The sequence below is a fragment of the Cherax quadricarinatus genome, chromosome 21 (assembly GCF_038502225.1).
Source record: "Cherax quadricarinatus isolate ZL_2023a chromosome 21, ASM3850222v1, whole genome shotgun sequence".
Classification (NCBI taxonomy): Eukaryota; Metazoa; Arthropoda; class Malacostraca; order Decapoda; family Parastacidae; genus Cherax; species Cherax quadricarinatus.
This window is the reverse complement of record NC_091312.1, coordinates 10,050,913-10,064,039: the sequence shown is the minus strand read 5'-3', so window position 1 is coordinate 10,064,039 and position 13,127 is coordinate 10,050,913. Positions and strand designations below refer to the sequence as shown.

Here is a 13,127-nt window from a genome sequence, read left to right as displayed (position 1 = left end):
AGCTAAGTTTTTAGGGTTTTATGTTTGTATTCACCTATGTGTAGTCGCAGGGTCAAGTCACAGCTTCTGGCCCTGTCTTTTAGTTTGCCACTCTTCAGATTCAGATTTCAGCTCTGGCATGAGCCTGGTTCAGATTGGGCTAAGTGAGGGTTCCACAATGATACTTTGTACTCAAGGATTGGTTACACACTTCTCTGTGTCTTGTAGTATGTGTATGCATGCAGATGTGTAGGAATGTATCATAATAGCTTATGATAAGCATGTACATTTTCACATTTTGTGTGTATGTTACTAATATTTAATGTCATCACAAGCAGTGAGCCACGAGCGAGGATACGTGAGGTTTCTGGCTCATCTACATCATCACAGGGGTCTGCCAACTTTTTGAGCATTGCCACTCCATCCCCTACACAGTCTCCAAGTTTTTTCTCTAAGTTTTTGCGAAGATCAGATGTAAAGGGAAAAATCAGGACCAACTCAACATCATTAGAGGATTCTAACCAGGTATACTGCATACTTAAATTCTATACAGACAATTGCTTTGTTAATACACATTATATTTAAGGGAAATTATTATTACAACTGGGAAAGTGCTAAACTTATCATAGGAGTCGTACAGCACATGGGGAATGGGAGGCAGTCAGTTTCAATAACAGGAAAGGCAGGGTAGGTTCACTTCCTTGGATTAACTTTTTTTACTGTCAAGACCCCTGCACACAGACTTGCTCTCAGTGTCGAAGAATTTAAAAAAAAAAAAATCTTATGAAATGATAGAGAATCTTTTTCCGGTGGTAATGACATCAAAAGTATGAAATTTGATGGAAAACTCATGGAATTATGCTCTCGCAAAGTTAGCGGAATCGACAATATATACGCATCGGCAATTTCACCCACTTTGAACCCTATTTTCAGCCAATTCCAGTTGACCAAACTCATAGCTATTTTGCTAGAACTCCATTTGTTCTATTGATTGAGTACTAGAAACCACCCATTTACTGACTTCAACTACCCAATAAAGTGGTCAGAAATTGGCAATTGGCCAATTTCACACAAATTTCAAAAGATGCCAATTTCAAAATAGGGTACAGAATAAACAATGCAGACATTCCTGGCACTAAAGTAACATTTTCTCTGTTCATTAGTCATGTCTCCAGGTCCCTCTAATATTACTCTTGCTTTCCATTTTGAATTTTTATTCACACAAAAAATAGATATACTGTTATGCAGATTACTGAATTATTGTAATAATTGTATAAATAACGTTAAGTCATTTGTGACTGCGTATTAGACTGGCCAGTTGGACACGTATTGGAGGGTGACGTCATTTGTTTACTCTTGAACATCGGCAAAAATCGAACATTTCCGCTACTTTGAGCTCAATTTCAAGATACTTTTCATAGTGAAACCAGTCAACCTCATCTCTATTTCTGTAATATATCTTCCATTCTATTAAATGAGACCAAGAAAATGAGAATACAACCATAAATACCATGTGAAAATGCACTTCAAAGTAGGCATTTTAAATCAAAAACACAGCCGGAGTTTTTTTTTCTCATTATGCACTGCATGCTGTGGGATTTTTTTTTATACTGCACGCACTGACCATGCAGACCCATTCCCTCACACGTAGGTCTACCATATTTCTCCTGCTATATTTGAAGCCACTAGAATTTTGGCGTATTAATACGGCACCAATACTGGCTTGTAATCCGTACTAATATGACACCGACAGTGAAAGGGTTAAGAGCCCCCACCAACATCAAGGCACCCCCATTAAGGGGTATTCATAGGAATGTGCTAAACCCATGGGAGGCCATATAACATCTGTTTCCTTAAAATTACTTTTTATTAAAAAGTAATACGGAAAACCCTTGATATAGCAGACTTGAAATACGAAAAGCCAATAGGTAAATTATACTTTTAATTCGTCTGTTTTCAGTGTTTGTTGCAGTATATTTTTAAAATTGTGTACATTACTATACTAGGCATATGGTAGAATACTTTACTGTTTTTTCTGTGATTTGTTAACATAATTCTGATCTAACAGACACTCAGGTAATCCTCTCTGTGAGTCCATTATATCGAGATTTTACTGTACCTCAATATACAGTAACTGACTAATGCGGGGGGACCTGCTAAACTCTTTCGAGGTCCGTGCCATAGTACTACGTGATGAGTTCAGCTCAGTCAAATAAACCATGAGCAGTAAATTTGGGCGTAGATACAAGAGACTGGGTCTATGCACTAAATGTGTACCATGTAAAAAAATCCTGCCCCCCACAGTGCATAATGGGGAAAAAAACTGCAACCATATTTTTGGTTTAACCCTTTCAGGGTTGGTGCCATACTAGTACAGCTTGCACACCAGGGTTGGTGCCATACTAGTACGCATAAATTCTAGCGCCTTCAAATGTAGCGAGAAAAAGTTGATGGGCCTACATGTGAAAGAATGGGTCTATGTGGTCAGTGTGCACAGTATAAAAAATATCCTGCAGCACACAGTGCATAATGAGAAAAAAACTCCGACTGTGTTTTTGGTTTAAAAAAGCGACTTTGCAGTGTATTTTCATATGCTATTTATGGTTGTATTCTAGTTTTCCTGGTCTCATTTTATAGAATAGAAGACACATTATGGAAATTGAGATGATTTTTATTGGTTTCACAATAAAAAGTACCTTGAAATTGAGCTCAAAGTAGCAGAAATGTTCGATTTTTGCCAAAGTTCAAAAGTAAATAAATCAAGCCATGCGTCCAATACACGTCAACTGGTGAGTCTAATATTCTTTCACAAGTGCGCTGATATTATTTATACCATTTCTACACCATTTCTACACTAATGCAGTAGTCTGCATAACAGTAAATCTTCTATTTTTTGTGATAGTAAAAATTCAAAGTGGAAAGCAAAAGAAATGTAACAGAGGCCTGGGGACGTGACTAATGAACAGAGGAAATGTTATTTTAGTGCCAGGAATGTCTGTCTTGTTTATTTTGGACCCTATTTGGAAATTGGCATCTTTTGAAATTTGTGTGAAATTGGCAAAAATGCCAGTCAAGTGACCACTTTATTGGATAGTTAAAATCGGTTAATGGGTGGTTTCTTGTATTCATTCGATAGAAAAAATGGAGTTCTAGTGAAATAGTTAGGATTTTTGTCGACTGGTACATTGGAATTGGCTAAAAATAGGGCTCAAAGTGGGTGAAATCGCCGATGCATAAACATTGTTGAGACTGCTAACTTCGCGAGAGCATAATTCCGTAAGTTTTCCATCCAGTTTCATACTTTTGGTGTCATTATGATCGAGAAAAGATTCTCTATCATTTCATAAGATTTTTTTTTTTTTTTTTTTTTTTCAAAAAATTTCCGACCCTGAGAACAAGTTTAGGAGAGGGCCTGCCGACCCTGAAAGGGTTAAAATAGCAAATTTTTAGTGTATTTTCATATGGTTTTTATGGCTGTATTCTTGGTTTCTTTCTCTCATTTGATAAATTGGAAGATATACTACAGAAATAGAGATGATTTTCATTGGTTTCATGATTGAAAGAAAAGAACAGTGGAACCCCCCCCCCCCCCAAGTTTCATGAGTCTCACGCTTCGTGAATTTCAACTTTCAGCAACTTTTTTCATCAAAATATAGCCTCGTGTTTCATGATTTGCCTTGCGATTTGTTCATACGGAACGCAGCCTCCCAGTGGCCGGGCATACACAAAGGCTCCCACACACCATTCAGAGAGTCAGTGTGACATCGTTTCTGGGCAAGTGACCATTACCCAAAAATAATCCATTGTTTTTTGTGCTTACAACTGCTAAATAAGCCACCATGGGCCAAAAGAAAGCTCCTAGTGCCAGCCCTTTGGTTAAGAAGGCGAGAATCACGATAGAATTCAAGGAAGAACACACCAGCCAGGGTACTTCCCCATACCAACCAAGGTACTTCCCCACACACATGATTTGATTTGAGTGGGACTTGCACATTAGTGAATAGAATTATCAAAGCCTATTGCTTGGGGAGCATTGAAAAGTGGGTTGGGCAAATATTCTGTTAGTGGGATGGTTTGTGAAGGACGTCCCTAATGTGGCCAACAGGTCTGCTACAGTGTTCCTGCTTTCTTACGTTCTTATGTATACCAGCCAGGGTACTTCCCCACACATAAGAATGGAGGAACACTGCAGAAGGCCTACTGGCCCATACAGGGCAAGTCCTTATCAAAACCACCCCTACCCTAAACTACCCAAGAATTTACTCCCGTACCCACGACACCAATCAAACCCAGCCCCTCCCACTCATGTACTTGTCCAGTCACTTTTTAAAGCTACCCAAGGTCCTCGCCTCAATCACCCTACTCAGAAGACCGTTCCACACATCCACAACTCTTTTTGAAAACCAGTACTTACCTATCTCCTTTCTAAATCTAAATTTATCCAACTAAAGCCATTATTTCTGGTTCTTACTTGGCTTGACACCCTTAGTTCCTTATTAATATCACCTTTGTTTATCCCCATCATCCATTTATACACCTCGATGATATCTCCCCTCATTCTATGTCTCTCCAGAGAGTGGAGATTCAAGGCTCTAAGTCTATTTTCATATAATGATTACAGAGTGTACCACTAGAATGCCTAGCAAGGCTAGGCATTTCGGGCAGACTTAGTTTAATTCTTTATTTTAAAATATTACAAATTATGAGGTAAGTTGGTATTATGGCTAAGTGACTAAATACTAGTTTGTGAGTTTAGCAATGTGAATGCTTTTGTTTTGGCACAGTACATAGTTTCAGTATTGGAGTATCATAGGATTCATTATTTTAAGATTGAGATTAATATTTCTGTTTATGGTCAAATGGGTGAGTGAGTGTAAGTGTGAACCACCAGGTGGTATTCGTGTAGTTAGTTGATGGGGTTTATCAGGGAGATAAGATGTTTTCTAATGGTAGTTTTGAAGGTGATGAATGTGTCTGCAGTTCTAGAGTTCTCAGGTAGGGTGTTCCAGATTTTAGGGCCTTTGACATACATTGAATTTTTGTAAAGGTTTAGTCGGACATGGGGAATGTCGTAGAGATGTTTGTGTCTGGTGTTATGCCTGTGGGTTCTGTCACAACTATCAAGAAAGCGTTTTAGGTCAAGGTTGATATTGGAGTTTAAGGTTCTGTAGATGTAGATTGCACAGTAGTAAGTGTGGATGTACTGAACAGGGAGTAAGTTTAGATCTATGAAGAGTGGGGGGGGTGTGTTGCCAGGGATGGGATTTAGTGATTATTCTTACTGCAGCTTTTTGTTGGGTTATTATTGGCTTTAGGTGTGTTGCTGCAGTTGATCCCCAACCACAAATAGCATAGGTGAGGTATGGATAAATAAGTGAGTGGTATAGTGTGAGAAGGGCATTTTGCGGCACGTAGTATCGTATCTTGGAGAGGATCCCAACTGTTTTGGATACTTTTTTGGTTATGTGTTGGATATGGGTGCTGAAATTCAGGTTGTTGTCAAGGTATAGGCCTAGGAATTTGCCCTCATTATGTCTGGTAATTAGAGTGTTGTCGATCTTAATGTTAATTTGTGCATCTCCTGCTCTGCTACCAAACATAATATACAGTGGACCCCCGCATACCGTTGGCATCACATAACGATTAATCCGCATACCGCTTGCTTTAATTGCAAAAATTTTCCCTCGCATACCGCTTAAAAACCCGCTCACCGCTGTTCATCCGAGACGCGTCCAATGTGCGCCCTCAGCCAGCCTCACATGTGCCGCCCGTGCCATTGTTTACCAGCCAGCCTCCGCGGTAACATCCAAGCATACAATCGGAACATTTCGTATTATTACATTGTTTTCGGTGCTTTATCTGGAAAATAAGTGACCATGGGCCCCAAGAAAGCTTCTAGTGCCAACCCTACAGCAATAAGGGTGAGAATTACAATAGAGATGAAGAAAAAGATCATTGATAAGTATGAAAGTGGAGTGCGTGTCTCCGAGCTGGCCAGGTTGTATAATAAACCCCAATCAACCATCGCTGCTATTGGTGGTACAGCTGCTGCTGCTGCTGTAGCATCGTCTGCTGCTGCTGTAGCATCGTCTGCTGCTGCTGTAGCACTGTCAGCTGCTGCTGTAGCATCGTCTACTGCTGCTGTAGCACTGTTGTTGGTGTGGCTTATTGAGAATATACCAAGAAACAATTAACCCCAGAGGATTTGCCACCCAGGATAACCCAAAAAAGTCAGTGTCATCGAAGACTGTCTAACTTATTTCCATTGGGGTCCTTAATCTTGTCTCCCAGGATGCAACCCACACCAGTCGACTAACACCCAGGTGAACAGGGAAAAATGCCTGGAACTAGTGCTCATATTGGTGAATTTAAAGCCAGCAAAGGTTGGTTTGAGAGATTTAAGAATCGTAGTGACATACACAGTGTGATAAGGCATGTTCTGGAAGAAAATACCAAACAGGACCTACAGTACTCAGGAGGAAAAGGCACTCCCAGGACACAGTGTCTCATCAGTCATTGCTGCATCTTCAATAAAGGTAAGTGTCATTTATTCTTCATTTAGTAGACTAGTACATGCACAATATATACTGTGCATGTACTACTCTACTATTGTGCATGTATCCTTCTCTTTGTGTGTAGGAAAATGTATATTTCATATGGTAAAATTTTTTTTTTCATACTTTTCGGTGTCTTGCACGGATTAATTTGATTTCCATTATTTCTTATGGGGAAAATTCATTCGCATACCGATTATTTCGCATACCAATGAGCCCTCTTGCACGGATTAAAATCGTTATGCGGGGGTCCACTGTAGTAGGTTTTGTCAGTGTTAAGCGTAAGTTTATTGGCTGTCATCCAAGTCGATATTTTGATCAGCTCCTCGTTAACAATGGTGTTGAGGGTGGCAAGATTAGGGTGAGAGATGACATAAGTCGTGTTGTCAGCAAAGAGAATGGGTTTCAGGTGTTGGGATACGTTTGGAAGATCATTGATGTATATGAGGAAGAGCAGGGGACCAAGGACACTTCCCTGCAGAACTCCAGTATCAAGTGGCCGTGTTGTTGATGCTGTGTCTTTAATGGTAACATACTGATACCTATTAGTAAGGTAAGATTTGAAATAAGCAAGCGCATGGCCTCTTATACCGTAATGGTCAAGTTTGTGGAGTAGGATGTCTTGGTCTACTGTGTCAAAAGCTTTTCTTAGGTCAATAAAAATTCCTAGTGGATATTCCTTATTTTCCAATGCTGTGTAAAGCAGATCTAGCATTTTTATGATTGCATCATTAGTGCTTTTATTTTTCCTAAATCCAAATTGGCAGGGGTTGAGTATGCTTTGTGCTGTTATAAATGAATATAGTCTCCTGTGCACGAGTTTCTCAAAGATTTTGGATAGCAATGGTAAGTTTGATATTGGCCTATAGTTGTTTAAGTCTGTAGGGCCACCACCTTTATGTATTGGTGTAACCCTTGCCATCTTGAGTAGTTTCGGGAAGGTGCTAGTTTCTAGTGACTTGTTAAAAAGTAATGAAATAGCATGCGAAAGGATATGGGCCGCTCGCTTGTACAGTAATGGTGGGACATTAGACAGATTCCCTGAGTTGTTTTTAAGTGACTTTATAATATCGGTGACTTCCGAGGGCTCAGTTGGTGCAAGATAGAAGGAATTTGGGAAATTCCCATCTAGGTAGTCCCCGGCATGGGCATTAGTATGTGGGATTTTATTGGCGAGATTAGATCCTATGGTTGAGAAGAAGTCGTTTATCTTGTTAGCTGTGTCAGTGGGATGTAGTGGTGTTTCATTAGGTTTAGTTAGGACAATATTCTTGTTTTTTTCAGTTTGTGGGTCCCTAGAATCTGAGAGAGTGTTTTCCAGGTCTTTTTTATATCTCCTCTAGTGTCTGTGAATCTACTGGAGTAGTATAGTTGTTTGGCTTTCTTTATTACTTTGGTGAGAACTGATGAATAGTGTTTAAGAATATCTTTGTGTATAAAGCCCTGTCTATATTGCTTTTCATATTGGTGTTTCTTGTCAATGGATTTCAGAATGGTGCTGGTTAGCCATGGGCAACCAAGCCGTTTGTTTGTGATCTGTTTCGTTTTTATAGGAAAATGTTTGTTGTATAGTCTAATTTGTTAAGAAAAATGTCTGTCCAGTCATCAATACCATTGGCCTTGGAGAATTCTGTAGGCCAGTCAACAATCTCTAGGTCAGTTGTGAACTTCCTTATTGAGGCCTCGTCATGGAGTCTAAATGAGACTTTGTTGTATTCAAGTGGTGGTTTATTAATGTTTGTCAGGAGGAAGGTAGGGTAGTGGTCTGTAGTGCTATCTGTGATTATCCCTGATTTAAGGGGGGCTAGTATATTGGTCCATATGTGGTCTATTATGGTTACACTTGTCTCAGTGAGCCTGGTTGGTTTAGTTATTGTTGGTATGAGAAGTGTGTTGTTCATATTGTTGATGAAATCAGTTACAGGCTGATCATCTAGTAAGCCAAGGTTGATGTTGAAGTCTCCAGCTAAGAGAAGGTGGTGCTTATTCATTTGTCTGTTTGTTATTAGTGACTTTAATTTCTCCTCTCTCTCCTCTCCTCCATCTGTGCAACTCCTTTCTTCACAGCGCACTGTTCCTTCGCTGCTTGAACGTTTTCCGCTGCCTCCGCATGTGGACTTTTCTAACCCCTCTAGTCCGCAGGAACCCTTACCTGTGGATTTCAGATATCTTTATCATTGCCAATCATGGCCTATTTACAGTGGAATATACGCGGCCTCAGGGGTAATCGGGGTGAGCTTCAGATGTTACTCTCCCAGTTTTCCCCTGTTAGTGTTTGCTTACAGGAACCAAAATTACACTCTGCTGTTATCTCTCCCATCTCAGGCTATAATTTATTGTATTCTTCAGATCCATTTTCTGATGGGACCTTTAATGAAAGTGCCCTTCTTCTACGCACTGATATTCCGTACCATCAGCTATTTGTTCGTACTTTGCTGCATTGCACAGCAGCCCGTATCCACTTGCATAGGTGGTATACGCTCTGTTCTTTATATCTCTCTCCTTCTCGGGCATTATCTATTCCGGATATTGCCTTTCTTGTTTTGTCGTTACCGCCACCGCTTCTGTTACTTGGCGATTTTAATGCCCATTATTTCTTCTGGGGGGGGGTCTCACTGTGATTCCCGTGGCATTCAGTTAGAGGCTTTTCTTGCTTCCCCCCCATCGATGTTTTAAATACAGGTACTCACACCCATTTTGATCCTCGGACTCACACTCTCTCTCTTGCATCTATCTCTCAGTCTGCTCTTCCTCCGCCGCATTAGACTTCACCTGGTCTGTTCTCCCGGATTTACATGACAGTGATAATTTCCCAATCATTCTTACTTCCTCTTCATATTCACCACCTCGTCGTATCCCACGCTGGCAATTTGATCAGGCAAATTGGAACATTCACTCAAAACTAACTGTTTTTAGTGAGGTTCCTTCTTCGTCCTCCATTGATGAGCTTTTACACCTCTTCTCGTCCTCCGTTTTAACCGCAGCTTCTCATTCTATACCCCAAACTTTGGGCAGGCATTCTCAGAAATGCGTGCCTTGGCGGTCTCCTGCTTGTGCTCGTGCAGTACGTTTGAAACGTGCTGCATGGGGCAGGTACTGGTACAATAGAACCACGGAGAGACTTCTTGATTTTAAGCAGAAGCGTGCGATCGCTCGCCGTGTCATCCGTGATGCTAAACGCACTTGCTGGCAAGATTATGTCTCCACCATCACCTCTGCTTCCTCTATGAGCGCAGTCTGGAAAAAAGTACGAAAACTGAGTGGTAAATATTCTGACCCGGCTCCTGTTCTGCGGGTTGCCAGTGTTGATATAGCAAGCCCACTAGATGTTGCCAATGAAATTGGCAATCATCTGGTCCGTATTTCTCAGGAGCTCCATCTATGCCCCTCGTTTCTTTCCTCAAAGTCTGCCAGAGAGTTAGCACCGTTGGACTTTTCTTCTCTCAGAGAAGAACAGTATAATGTGCCTTTTACACTTCAAGAACTGGAGGCAACACTCTCAGCCTGCCTGCCGATCATCGGCAGCTGGGCCCGACGACATTCATATTCGTATGCTACAACATTTACATCAGTCAGCCCTTGCAGTCCTATTATGCCTTTTCAATCTTAGTTGGTTACAAGGAGTTCTTCCACAGCTGTGGAAATCTGCCATTGTTCTCCCTTTCTGCAAACCAGGCACTACGGGACATGAAGGCTCCCACTATCGTCCCATTGCTCTTACCAGTGCAGTTTGCAAAGTGATGGAACGCCTGGTAAATAGACGTTTAGTGTGGTATTTAGAGACACACAACAGTCTCTCCACTCGTCAATATGGCTTTCGTAAGGGACGTTCTACCATAGACCCCTTACTACGCTTGGATACGTATGTTCGTAATGCCTTTGCGAATAACCACTCAGTTATTGCCATATTTTTTGACCTTGAGAAGGCATATGACACAACTTGGAGGTATAATATTTTGGCCCAAGCCCACTCCTTAGGTCTCCGAGGCAATCTACCATCCTTACTTAAGAACTTTTTAACTGATAGACATTTCCGTGTTCGGGTTAATAATGTGCTCTCCCTGGATTTTATCCAAGATGAAGGTGTCCCTCAGGGATGTATTCTGAGCACAACACTTTTTCTCCTTGCTATTAATGATTTGGCGTCTAGTCTTCCATCAAATATTTGGTCATCACTCTATGTTGATGACTTCGCTATTGCCTGTGCAGGCGCTGACTGTCACCTCATTACAGTTTCTCTCCAGCATGCGGTCGACCGTGTTTCCAATTGGGCCACCACACATGGGTTTAAATTTTCCAGCACTAAAACCCACCAATTACTTTCACTAGACGCTCTGTCATCTCCGATCATCCTTTGTACCTCTATGGCTCCCGTATCCCTGAACGTGATTCAGTCAGGTTTCTGGGCCTCCTCTTTGACCGTAGGTTATCCTGGAAACCTCACATTACCTCTCTGAAGGCAACTTGTCACAGCCGGCTGAACCTTCTTAAAACCCTTGCTCATCTTTCATGGGGAGCTGATCGTTGAACCCTCCTTCGCCTACATTCCACCCTCATTTTATCGAAACTTGATTATGGTGACCAGATCTATTCAGCGGCATCTCCTGCTACTCTCTCTAGCCTTAACCCCATTCATCACCAAGGATTACATTTATGCATTGGTGCTTTTCGCTCTTCCCCTGTTGAGAGCCTCTATGCAGAAGCGAACGTTCTATCCTTATCCGATCGCCGTGATGCCCATTGCCTTCGCTACTATGTACGCTCTCGTGATCTCCACAATCCTTCCATTTATAGAATGGTCACTGATATTAGTAGACATTCTTTATTTGTTCGCCGCCCCTGTTTACTCCATCCCTTCTCTCTTCGCCTTCATTTGTTCTTGTCTTCTCTTCAATTACCACCTTTCTATGTTCATGTAGCATCTCACTTTTCCCTACACCCCTGGGAAGTTCCAGCTGTTCGAGTCTGTTCTTTCTCTCTCCCTTGCTCGAAATCCCAACTGTCTACGGTCGCTTCCTGCTCTCTTTTTCTTGACCACTTCCACTCTCATTCTCATGCCATTGCTGTGTACACAGGTGGCTCTAAGTCTTCTGACGGCGAAGGATTCGCGGCAGTGTTTCTGGACAGCGTCGTACGAGGGCATTTACTATCTTTGGCTAGTATTTTTACTGCTGAATTGTATGCCATCCTTGCAGCACTTATCCGTATTGCATCTATGCCTGTGTCATCATTTGTGGTTGTCTCAGACTCCCTTAGTGCTTTACAGGCTATACAGATATTTGATACACCTCACCCCTTAGTCCTCCGTATCCAACTTTGGCTACGCCGCATCTTTACCAAGCATAAAGATATTGTTTTTTATTGGGTCCCTGGTCATGTTGACATACAGGGCAATGAACAGGCAGACACTGCTGCGCGGTCAGCAGTACATGACCTACCAGTTTCATATAGAGGTATTCCATTTACGGACTATTTTGCTGCATTATGTTCTTGCCTTTACAACCGTTGGCAACAGCGTTGGTCTACTATGCTTGGTAACAAACTTCAATTTATTAAACTGAGTATAGGTTACTGGCTGTCTTCTTATCACCAGTGTCGAGGTTGGGAGACTACTCTCTCCTGTCTTCGCATTGGCCATACTCGTCTTACTCATGGATATCTCATGGAGAGGCGCCCTGCTCCTCTCTGTGAGAATTGCCAGGCTCCATTATCAGTCAGCCACATTCTGTTGGACTGCCCATTTTATCAACGAGCATGCAGAATTTACCTCCGTCGTCGTCTTCACTCCACTGCTTTCTCTTTACCTTCCCTTCTCGCTGATGGACCCACCTTTCATCTGGACTCTCTCATTGACTTTTTGACAACAACTGACTTCACAAATTCTGATACCTTCAGCCCTTTCTACCTCAATCTCTTGCTACCCTCTACCCCCGCACTATCCCCTGCCCAGCTGTTTTCTGTAACCTACTGATCATCCCTCCCCCCTTCTTCCGCCCAATACCCTCGCTTCCTTCCCTACCCTGCAGCGCTGTATAGCCCTTGTGGCTTAGCGCTTCTTTTTGATTATAATAATAATAATTCTCCACACACACGATTTGATTTAAATGGGACTTGCACATGAGTGAATAGAATTATCAAAGCTTATTGCTTGGGGAGCATTGAAAATTGGGCTGGGCAAATATTCTGTTAGTGGGATGGTTTGTGAAGGACCTGCCTAGTGTATGGGCCAACAGGTCTGCTGCAGTGTTCCTGTTTTCTTATACAGTGGACCCCCAGTTTGCGATGGCATCGGTATCTGATAAATCTGGTATTCGATACATTTTAACTCAAAAATTTTGCCTCGGTTCCCGTTAAAAAACCCACCATATGCGATTCGTCTGAGACGTGTCCACGTGGCCTGAACTGCCCCATGCATGCCAGTGTTTACAAGCCAGCCAGTGTGCTCGCATCTAAGGATGCATTCAGTACATTCCATATTATCACAGTGTTTTTGGTGCTTGTTTCTGCAAAATAAGTCACCATGGGCCCCAAGAAAGCTTCTAGTGCCAACCCTGTGGTAAAAAGGGTGAGAATTAGTATGGAAATTAAGAAAGA

At 41.8% G+C, this 13,127-nt stretch overlaps 1 protein-coding gene across 11 annotated transcripts in view; it reads left to right on the top strand.

Annotated features, from left to right (window-relative positions):
- Positions 1-13,127, top strand: part of Myd88 (myeloid differentiation primary response protein MyD88) — a 129,900-nt gene that overhangs the window by 104,507 nt on the left and 12,266 nt on the right. For 10 of the 11 annotated variants that reach the window (XR_011392261.1, XM_070087217.1, XM_070087213.1 and 7 more), the window contains one exon: positions 315-504. Coding sequence is in view for 10 of the 11 variants with exons in the window: in XM_070087217.1 (XP_069943318.1) it covers positions 315-504 (190 nt within the window). In the remaining variant the exon portion in view is untranslated. The remainder of the gene's footprint in view (positions 1-314; positions 505-13,127) is intronic. The other variant, XM_070087211.1, reaches the window with a different exon arrangement.